This window comes from Panthera tigris, chromosome E1, assembly GCF_018350195.1.
Source record: "Panthera tigris isolate Pti1 chromosome E1, P.tigris_Pti1_mat1.1, whole genome shotgun sequence".
Taxonomy (NCBI): Eukaryota; Metazoa; Chordata; class Mammalia; order Carnivora; family Felidae; genus Panthera; species Panthera tigris.
Window position 1 is genome coordinate 48,323,805 of NC_056673.1, and position 12,050 is coordinate 48,335,854.

A 12,050-nucleotide genomic window follows, 5' to 3' on the forward strand; every position below is an offset into this window, starting at 1 on the left:
TACAGGAAATCCCCACACAGGTAGATTCACACAGTTACGAACTTTGACCAGAAAAGAGGTATTGAAAGTATAGTAAGTGAAATAGTTGTACGGTAAACGAACATGGTTAACCAAGTCTCTATCTTCAAATATCTAAATCTAATTTGACGTTAAAAATAGATTTAAGATTACTGCTTCATTGTTTGTGTTTCTCCTTTGAGCACTTGCCTTCTGGTAAATTTTACCGTTTTTGTCATGGCAGACTCATGACCTGGAGAGTGAACTTGGTCAAGAGAAAGAAGAAGCTCAAAAGAAAATCCATAAACTTGAGGAAGCACTGAAGTGAGTAAAATTGTAATATATTTAATTAAAAAATGCTCTTGTTCCAATCTGTGGGCCAAATGAAGTAACTAGAACTTAAACATCATCTTTTTATAACAGCCTTGCTGTGGTTTAGTTTGAGTCCATTTTCCATCGTGAATCTCTATTTTCTGAATTTTATTACTAGCCAGCACATTTTTTTTAAATGAAAAATCAGTTCATCTGTTTTTAAGTGATAGGAATGTAAGAAAATAGAACTTAGTGGTTTTAGATGCTTTCTTCCTCTTAAATGAAAACAGATTAAAACGAAAAAAAATAAGATTTAGGTCTTAGGACATTTAGAAATTCCTCTGTAGATTTTTTTTTTTTTGACAAATTTGGGTAATGAAATGTTCCAGTTGTTATATTTGAAAATGGACTACTATACAAGCATTGTTTAGAAAAGATTTTGTCTCATGATAGAACACTTAAATATACACATTAAAGTATCAGATTTTATTTGTCCTCTCCATTCATTTACTAGGTTGATTAGGCCCTTCTTATCAGTAGGTTTTATTGTTCGGTTTCTAGCTGGAAAACATTGATTTAGTCAATAAATATTGAGTTTCCACCATATGTCAGGTAGTGTGTAGTACCTTCCCAGAGGACCTTGGGGTTGGTTGGAAAGATATTCAAGACCTCTGGCAATTTTATCACAGAGTGATAAGAACAGGGTACCTGACCCAAAAAAGAGATTTAAGAAGGGAAGCTTACTTGAGTACGTTTTATCTAGCTAACTCAGAGAATCAGCTAATTCGATTTTTCCTTCTTCCTCAAAACTTCAAAGAATTTCTAGAAAGCCCAAAAAAGAACACTCAGAATCAAACAAACTTAGTTTCAGATTCTGCCTGTGAAGACTGCATGACCATTTCCTCTCCCTCATTTTCCTTGTTAATAAAATGTATTAGCTGAGTTGCCGTATAGAACATGTTAAAATAATTTATGTACTAGGACGTCATGGGGTATCAATTTTGTATCTACACAAGGACTTATGCCTTATTTGTTCACATCACTACGTATGAATTAGATAAAGTCAGAAGAGAACTGTAACATTCATTAAACATTAAGTTAAACAAGTGTGCTTTATGCTCTAAGTTGGACAAAACTAGGGCATTCTTGCTCTCTTTATGGATGGGATGCCCTTCCTTTATTCTGCATTCATTTTGTCCTCCTTAAAATGTTGATTAATAACTTTCTTCATCTATTCAGCTTATCACCATTTTCATTTCTCTTTTGTTCTACTTCAGCTCTCTTCTTTTGTAATTTCTCTATACTTTTTTCATTGGTTTGTTGACTTGCATTTTATATCCCTGAAGAAGAGAAAATCCCTTTGAATAACAGTACGTCAACAAATATCTGTTTGGTACTTACAATGTCTATAGACTGTGGTATCCTCACGTAGAAGGTTTAGAAGATGTAAGTCAAGACATACTGTTGTTCTTAAAGATTTCGTGTAGTCCAAGTTAGGCTTTGGCAGTACTTAGAGTCCTGGATACTCACCTGTTGACAATAAGTGCAGTTGGAATTCAGAAAGATCTTTCCAGTGGCATATTGAGAGTTTATGTGTAAAATAGCATAGTATCTTTTAATGTTCACTGATAGATAGTGTAAGCCCCCTGAAACCTCGGTAGTTTTCTGTATACAACATTACCATTCACTGAGCCAAGTCACATTGTTTAAGGCTTTAAAGGTCTATACCAAAATACCAAATTTTACTTGGAGTTAAAAAGGCTATTTTATTTTAGATTTTTACTAAGATTCCCCTGTAGGCCTGTTTCTCCCATTCCCTGTGCAGGAGATATCTTCGTTTTGACTACATGTCTGTCTGACCTTAACAGTCCAACACCTAGGATAGCACGAGCATTCTGGCATGAAAGGAACAGAGTAAGTTGTTGTGTGGTCTGAACTTCAGAGTCAACAGCCCAAGCTGGCTGTCTCCCCAAGGAAAATAGTCTGGAGAGTGACTGCTACTGCTTTTGAATCTAAGAACTGTGTTAGACCCAGTTGGGGTCCAGGGACAATTCCATTTTTCCCAGAAGACAGCTATGTACGATCTAGAAATTTGCCTTGATTATTAGCAAAATGTTTTCTGTAATAAATGTACACAAAGTGGAAAATCTCACTTTTGAATGTGGTGGTATTTATTCATTTCATAATTTTTTCATTTACTCATTAAGGGTTTATTTCTTCTGTGTGTGTTGACTGTGTGGTAGAGACCAGCAGAGACAGCAGTTCATACATAGGAATTCATATGTGTGGGAACCCATGATAAATGTATTCAACTCAATCTTCAGTTAAGAGCTCAGGATGATACCTGAGAACCTCTCATTATTAAAGAGGGACCCTGATTTGCCGTCAGCATTCACTTAAGATGCTGACTCCTTAAAGCTCATTTGCCTATTGTTATTATTTTCCAGAAATAAAACTAGTTTACTATTACTGCGCTACTTAGAGTTCTTATTCTACACATATCCTAAATAGTTTTTACTTTCTATTTTATTTTTATTCTAGAAAATAATTTTAATATCCTCCAATAACTGAAAGTTAGCTGTAACTATCAATGGTATGAGTTGTATGTGTTCGTTTGTTTTCAAAGATAAGTAATTAAAACATATGGGAAGCATAGTAGACTAATGAATGGAAAATGACCATAGATAGCAAGATAATTTGGCGTAGCTCTTTGAAGGACTAATGTGGAAAATATTTTTTTTTATTTTTAGAGAAGTTAAAAATCTATAAACAAGAGGGGTAGATGGTATAGATTTGGTTTATTCCTTTTCAATATTCATATATTTTTAACAGATTTGATATCTGAGTTTTTTGTGCTATGAAAATAATAAAGCATGGTTCTGAGATACTCTATACATTGTCTGTTTTAAAGTATTTGATGAAACATTGCTAAGTCTTCTTTTTGATTGATACTCTCAAGCATTTCTTTTGCAGTCAAATACAAAACTTCCTTGAAACAGATTTATTCTGATCCATTTTCACTCTTTTGCATTATCAAATTGTAAACATTATAAGTATTTCTACCCTCACACTAATATATACATATAAAAGTTTCTGGTTTTTAATTGGTACTGAAAATATGTAGTCGTGATTTTACTAGAACATATGATAATGTTGGTCTTTAGATGATATGGTGAGAAATGACCCTACAGGAAGCAAGCCCTTATTTAACTAAAACATATTGTTTTGGTTGTAGTTGTTATGTATACATATATATGTATACATGACTGTGTGTGAATTAAACTTCTGCTGGGTTTTAAGAAGAAGTACAGAGAGATGAAACAAACTCAGATCTGGGCCTTAACCTCTCAGCCCAGAGGCCTGTTGACATTACTGAAACAAACATGCATTTTTGTTAAAAGGAGACGTCTTATGAAAACTGGCTATTCCTTTATTTTTCTTTTTAATCGTTGCCTTCCTTAAATTTTTATCACCGTTACTTTATAATCCTGAAACATGGGCTTATCTGACTTTTTGCAAATTTTTATAATATATAAAATGCAAACTTAGAAGATATTTGAATATATAAATATTTAGAAATAGATGTTAAGTTTGCTCTTGCTTAGAATTTGCTGTAAACAAAAACACTATAAGGAAAAGTGAAACAGTGGCTAATTGTACCCTTACAATTAAAAAAAAAATTTTTTTTAACGTTTATTTATTTTTGAGACAGAGAGAGAGACAGAGCATGAACGGGGGAGGAGCAGAGAGAGAGGGAGACAGAGAGTCGGAAGCAGGCTCCAGGCTCTGAGCCATCAGCCCAGAGCCCGACGCAGGGCTCGAACTCACGGACCATGAGATCGCGAGATCATGACCTGAGCTGAAGTCGGACACTCAACCGACCGAGCCACCCAGGCGCCCCTGTACCCTTACAATTTTTAAATACTCTTTCTGAAGCTAGATCATAGAGTACCATGGTTTAAAATCTGAAAGATAAAAAGAAAAAAAGAAAAAAAAAGAGCGTACGGGGAAAAGCCCCCTTCCATTTAAGCCTTCTAGCTGTGTATTTTCCCTTTCCAGAAGCAGCCATGTTGCCAGTTTTTGTGTAGCCTTTCATATGCAAGTGTAAATATTCCTTCCCCATCGTCTTTCCTCTTGAACTCTACATATATCCTCATCTTCCTTCTTTTTGTCATTCTGACTCATCAGTATTCATTAGAGATTATTTCCTGTAAGGACATAAAGAGCTGCTTCCCCATCTAATTTATGCATTTGATATAATCTGTGTAACCGGTTCGGTACTGATGCCCGTTCTTCCATGTGTCGTCTGGTACCTGTATGGTTTGATTTTAACCTTTAAATCTGTGATCCATTTGGAATGTGTCCAGTGTTGGCTGTGAGGTAGGGATCCCGTTGTTTTTGTCGTTTGTCCAGTGGTTACTTACTTAACTCAAGATCATTTATTTAATAACCTAGTCTTTCCCTCATTTGAGTTCTGCCCCAGGGCCTTTATCATTGGATGTGTTTCTAGATTTTCTGTTCCGCTCCAGAGCTCTAGATAGGCTTCCACCAGACTCATATTCTTTTAATTACTGCAGTTTAAAAATAACATTTAATGTCTGGTAGGACCTCTTATTCTGCCACGGTGGTCCTTTTTTTAGAATCTTTTTCTTTCTTATTTATATGTTTCCACTTGAGCTTTACAGTTAGCTGTCTAGTTACAAAAAGAAAAAAACATCAGTCCCATTAGTCTTTTTGTTAATGTTGTCAAATATGTATAGCTCAACAGAGGAAGAATTGACATATTTTAATGTTAAATCTTTTTATGCAAGATCATGATACGCCTTTCTATTAGGTCGGGGCTTCTCTTGTGCCACTCTATAGCTACACCTGTTTTTGAAACAGACATTGTTCTTACGAAATTTGTGTTACTTAAATATCACAAGTTGGTTCTTTCATATAAAGCATATGTACTAGTATTTTGACTATCAGGGTGAGTGATGTGAAAATTGAAACATGTAGGAAGTTGTGCCTTCTACATTTGAAGTTTCATACAGAATTTGAGGTATAGGTTTTAAAATATCTGTGACTCTTGGTTTTGGCTCAGGTCATGATCTTGCAGCTTTGTGAGTTTGAGCCTTGCATTGGGCTCTGGGCTGGCAGCACGGAGCCTTTTTGGGATTCTCTCTCTCCCTCTCTCTCTCTCTGCCCTTCCTCCACTCGTGCTGTCTCTCTCAAAATAAATAAACTTAAAAAAGATAAAATCTCTGTACTTTTTGGACACCCCATGTACTTTTATGTGAAGAATGCAGAACTCCTGAGGGCATTACGTGCTTTGTTTATACTTCTCCTGTAGGCATTCAATGCCTTATATCTGATTTGAATCAAATTAGTTTATTGATTCCTCCTAACATATATTGTGTCCTAGGAATTTTGTTGGTACTAAGCATATAAAGTGCTGATCAAAGCAGGCATGGTCTCTGCTGTGGCCACCGTATACAGCTGCACAGGCTTTGTACTGCATACTACATCATTTGTTAGTATATTAGTATGGTACACTACGTATCAGTGCCCGCACCACGGAGGGCACTGTTCACAGAGACTGCTGTGTGATGTTCCGGAAGTTGGGTGTGGTTTTCCTGCTTTACTCGATAACCTCAGATATTATTGATCTTATTTTATTTCCTTAGTAGAAAATAATTATTTTGCCTTCTGTTAAACTATTGTTGGGATTGCAGCCCTGTTTGTAAAAATAGAATTTTTTTTTTTATAATAGAAATAGAAAAATAGAAAGAAAACACAAACAAACAAGAAATGTTTCAGGCACCATTTCAAGAGTTCAGGCTGGTAATTTATAGGAAGTCCAGAATCAGTCTGCTTAACCTCCTACACCCATGGCATCTTTTTAAAGCTCAGTTGTCTGAGCAGCTCCTAAGGGTCTTACTGCTTCGCTGGATTCCCTTTACTGGTTACCATCAACTCAAATGTACGGAGCGCATCACGGTTATCCTTTGTGTAATGTTTTCCTCTGTTCATGCATGCAGAATGAATATCAGTGTTATTTTCTTCTGGAGGCCAGTCTGATAGGATGTCTCTAAAGCTACCCAACTTTTCCTTTCGGAGGAAAAACAATCTTAGGAACTTAAATGCAAAAGTCGTATTTATTGTGGAATTTCTATCCAGAACTCTTTAGAATGCTACTGATTTTTTGTAGTGCCGATTGTAGACAGCTTATGGATTTGAAATGCTGTCAGGATTATATCGTTTAAATAATGAATGGATATAGGAAAAGTAAATAATTATAACTTCTAGTAGAGTTTATTTCAGCAAGTAAATTGTTCATGTATTTATAATAATAGTATGTAATGGGTTTATAATACAGAGTGAGCTTATTATAAGACAAGTAAAATGTCTATTTTTAAAACAGACTGAAATGACCTTTATAGTATAAACAAATATTAACATATAATTAAAACTAAAATATAACATAAACATGTAGAAAAAGGAAGATATTATTGTACCAGCAATAAAATTATTTCTGTATTTAAGTTCTAAATTTGCCCTGACCTGAACTCTTTCAGGTGGTTTTAGGAGGCATTTGAGTTTATTGTAGGTTAAGAGATGGGCTCTGGACCCAACTGTCCTAGATCCAAATTCCTGCTCAGATGACCAGCTGTGTGATCTTGTGTATGGTGCTTAACTTCCATGTGCTGTGTAGTCTTTACATCTGTAAAATGAGAATAATATCTTCCTCCTAAGATTGCTGAGAGGCTTGGAAGCGTTAATAAGAAGCATTTAGAACAGTGTGTGTTACATACATGTATGAGCCCTTTGTATTTTGTTTGCCATAGCCTTATCAGAGGACACAAACAAATACTTCAGAAGAAGTAATCTTTCCCTGGCACCGGTATGGTTTTAAACAGTTTTATTGATGTATAATTATCACAGCATAGAATTTCCTCATTTTAAGCAGTGCTGAAAGTGGTTTTTAGTAAATTTACAGTTTGTGCCACCATCACTGTCACTCAATTTTAGAACGTTTTCATCAGCCCCAAAGATCCCTTATGGCACCAGATTTTAGAAGGAAATTATCATAGTTGATTTTTTTTTTTTCCGGACTGAAAGGAATAAATAATAAGGGACAAGATCTTTGGCAATTATTTTATGTAAAATGCTAACTGACCACTTCTTATTTTGACCCTCAATCAAGTGAAGTCATCATATTGAGATGTACTTTGGCATTTTGTGGAGACCTAACCTAATGGAGCCCTAATATATTGCTTCTGGGTTCTTTAACTTTCTGATGCTTTAATACAGGGATGAATTTAGAAAGCATTCATAGTGTGTGTGTGTGTGTGTGTGTGTGTGTGCGTGCATGCACGTGGGCACATGCATGCACATGTAAATGCACTGAGAGGGATCTGGAACTATATATATATGTGTGTGTGTGTATATATATATATATATATATATATATGTATGTATATGTATATATATGTGTGTGTGTATATATGTGTGTATATATATGTATATATATGGCACACTTTGGCACATATATATACACACACACACATATCTACATATATATATCCCTCACATATGTATATATATACATATATATGTGTATATATGTATATACACACACATATATACATATATGTGTATACACACATATATACACACGTATATATGCACACATGTATATACACACACACATATACATATATACATATATATACACACATATATACACACACACATATATATACATATGTGAGGGATATATATATGTGTATATGTGTGTGTGTGTGTGTGTGTGTGTGCGCGCGCGCGTGTGTGTGCCAAAGTGTTTGCAGTGAGAGTAGGGGTGATGTTCATGTTTTCGTCTCTGTGTTTGTATATTATTTGAGTCTTTTCCAATAAGAATAGTGTGATTACTTTTATAGCTTAATAATAAAAGACCAAACAAAGAAACACTAGAGATTTTAGAAGGAAGAATTCTGAAATATTAATAATGGTCACCTCTCGTTGGTGAGCATATGGGACTTATGCTCTGTGTTTTACGTATTCTGAAATACATATGTCCATTAGTTCCTCAGAGTCCTGAGACACTTTCAACTTGTTCTAACCCTCTTAGCCAGCATGGGCTGGAGCAGGCAGTAAACCCAGACAGTCTCTGGAAATACCCTAAGTCTAAATATTTTTTTTTAAGTTTATTTCATGTATTTGTTATTTTGAAAGAGAGACAGAGAGACTGCGCAAGTGGGGGAGGAGCAGAGAGAAAGGGAGAGACAGAATCCCAAGCAGGCTATGCACTGTCACTGCGGAGCCCTGTGTGGGGCTTGAACTCACGAACTGCAAGATCATGACCTGAGCCAAAGTTGGACACTGAACCGCCTCAGCCACCTCGGTGCCCCTCAATATTTTGGGGTTTTAATTGGAAAAAACTTTTCATGTATTTCTTATAACAAAAGGATAGGTGATAAGGTTGACATTACTTTTTTTTTTTATAGGTGAGAATTTTTGTCATCTAGAATGAAGGGATACCCTGCTACAACATGTTAAGAAAGGCTGTTAGGAAGCCTGTGGAATATAGAATAGAAAATACAGGTTTCTAATAAATATATAATTAGGATATTCTTAATGAATGTAAAAGGTATTTGCCATGGGAGATTATACTACATTTTTGACATGCTTTAGGTTTCCTTGTGGGAATTCTCATGTAATAAGTAGATTCATTTTTCACTTTTAATTTATGAACCTTATTTTATAACTTGAATCTGCTTGTGGTACACATATTTTGATTCCTAATGCCACAGTGGGTTACATACACTGGTTGTGCACCCAAGAGTAAGGCATCATGCCCCAGATTCCGATCCCTGGGGAGGACTCCAGCTACTTGGAGGACAGAAAATGCCACAATGCCAGCCACTGGGAATAGAAGTCCAAACGTTTCTGCCTACTGCCCCTTAGTATTGGAGTCGCCAAGAACACAACATGATCCAGCCGCAAACAGAATGATGCTTCTTTACTGACACAGAGAAGAGACAGCAAGAGCCACTTCAGTAGTGGGCTCTGTCCCCCACGGGCAGTGGCTCTCTCCCCACCGCTGTCACAAGGCAATTTTCCTACCTCTCCTGTGCTGCAGTAGAAGAACCCTGTCTGTCCTCTCCCCGTGGAGGATGGATAGTTGACAGCAACGTTGGCCAGGTGCCAGATGATGCACATACTTCAAAGACAACAGAGCATTCTTTGAGCTGAACCCGGGAGAAATATTCCACCCTAGGTGGTAAGCTCAGCACAGGCTTTGGGGGCTCCTAATCCGTGGAGAAGTGTTCCAAGCCCCGAGGCCTATTCTGATAAGGTGGCTGAGTCGGGGGTCAAAAGTACATGCAGAAGACTGCCCCGACATTTCCAGGCAGGTGAATCTCATGCCTGACCTGTACTTTAAGGAGATGATCCTGGCAGGAGTGAGAATATCGTACAGATGAGTAACAAGAAATCAGAGGCAGGAAAATAAGGAAGATGAGGACACTGGTAAGAGTCCATGTGAGTGAAAGACAGTAGACACAGAGGGTGGTGAGTCTGTGACGAAGTATAAATGCAGCCTCCAGGGAAAACAGCTGCTTTGGAGCCGCTGAGTTCATCTAAGCATTCTTTAGAATTCAAAGTCAGAATGAACTTTCACAAATAAGTAGCTGATGGAAAAGCTATACTGCTTTATATTTTTATTCCACGTAGGGTTAACAGAGATTGTGGAGTAAATGGAAACATTAAGTTAAGGTACTACATTTTAAAATACTGTTTGGTGATCTCAGAAGATACAAATTTAGAGCTGCTTAACTATTATTATTAAATTTTGTTCCAGCTTTTTTGAGGTATGATTGACTTATAACATTGTTTAAGCTTAAGGTGCATAATGTGTTGACTTGCTACACTTCTATATTGTGAAAAGATTGTCATGATAGCTTTGGCTAACACCTCCATCAGCTCACAGAATTACCATTTCTTTTGTGGTGAGAACCATTAAGACCTGATCTCTTAGCAACTTTCAAGTGTAGAATACAGTCTTGTTAACCGTGCTATACATGAGATCCCAAGAACGTATTCATCTAATAACTGGAAGTTTGTACTGTCTAACAAACATCTCCCCCTTATCCCTTCCCTCCCAGCTCCTGCCATCACTTGTTCTACTCTGTTTCTGAATTTTTGTATTTGTCTTTCCTAGTCTGACTTATTTTACTTAGCAGAGTGCCTTCAAGGTCAATGCATTTGTTGCAAGTGACAGGATTTCCTTCTTTTTATGGCAGAATAATATTCCACTGTGTGTGTGTGTGTGTGTGTGTGTGTGTGCGTGTGCGTGTGTGTGTGTGTGTGTGTGTGTGTACCACAACTTCTTTATCCATTCATCTGCCAATGGGCACTTCGGTTGTTTCCATGTCTTGGCAATCGTAAACAATGCTGCTATGAATATGGGGGTGCAGATATATTTTTGAGTTGGTGTTTTCATTTCCTTTGTATATATTCCCAGATGTAGTATTGCTGGAGCCTATGGTGGTTCTGTTTTTAATTTTTTGAGGGTCCTCCATACTGTTTTTCATAATTCAGCCATTATTTCTTTCAGTAAGTTTCCTCCTCTCTTCTCCCTGTCTTCTTCTGAAACTCCAGTAGTTCCCAAATTGGTTCTTCTGATGGTATCTCACAGTTCATGGAGGCATTATTCATCCTTTTTTTCCTCCTCTGGGTAATTTCCTGTCTTCCGTCTCACAGATACTTTTTTCCTTTCTATTTATTTATTTTATTTTATTTTATTTTATTTTATTTTATTTTATTTTATTTTATTTTTTATTTTATTTTATTTTATTTTTTATTTTATTTTATTTTATTTTATTTTATTTTATTTTTTATTTTATTTTATTTTATTTTTTATTTTATTTTATTTTATTTTATTTTATTTTATTTTATTTTATTTTTTATTTTTATTTTTTTGCCTGATCCACATTGCTGTGGATGCTGTTGGTTCTTTTCCATGACCGCTTTCTATTGTATTTTTTCATATTATTCATTGTATATTCTACAACTCCAGAATTCCTATTTGGTTCTTCTTTTTTTTTTTTTTTTTTTTTTTAATGATTTCTCTGTTAAACTTCTTATTTTGTCCAGGTGCTATTTTCTTGATTTCATTGATTTGTCTTTCTGTGTTTTTTGTGCCTCACCCTTAAAAATATATTTTGTATTCTTTATCGTGTAAATCACAGATCTACATGTCTTTGGGGTCATTTGCTAGATTATTTTGATCCTTTGGTGGTGTCATGTTTCCCTGATTTTTCACGTTCCTTGAAGTTTTGCGTTGCTATCCTCACATTTGAAGTAGCAGTTACCGACCAGGGGTCTTTACTAATTGCCTTCAGGAGAAAAATGCCTTCCTTCAGCCCTGCTAGTTATTCTGAAGCTTTCTCAGACTTTCTAGAGTACACCTGCTCTATGCTTTTCCTCCCTCTTGTGGCAGAATTCTTAAGCCTGTTCATTCCTTTGATCCTGCACCATACCAGGCTAAGTGTCGCTGTCGACTCGTTTGTTTTTACAGAAATGGTGCAGAAGCTCAAGTCTGTGGTCTTTTCCTGGCCCTCAGATTTAGGCTGGCTCTCTGTGCCATGCTCAAGCTTGCTCTGCCTGCTGCCATTGAAACCTCGTGCAGGGAGCTGGCCGCAGGGTGGGGGGGTGTGGGTAAGGTGCACAGAGTACTATGGGTGGCTGTGGGC

General features: G+C 36.3%; 1 protein-coding gene across 3 annotated transcripts in view; it reads left to right on the plus strand.

The window, feature by feature from the left end:
* CEP112 (centrosomal protein 112) overlaps positions 1 to 12,050 on the plus strand; it is a 408,508-nt gene that overhangs the window by 114,557 nt on the left and 281,901 nt on the right. For all 3 annotated transcript variants that reach the window (XM_042967095.1, XM_042967096.1, XM_015535456.2), the window contains one exon: positions 242 to 321. In XM_042967095.1, the coding sequence (XP_042823029.1) occupies positions 242 to 321 (80 nt within the window). The remainder of the gene's footprint in view (positions 1 to 241; positions 322 to 12,050) is intronic.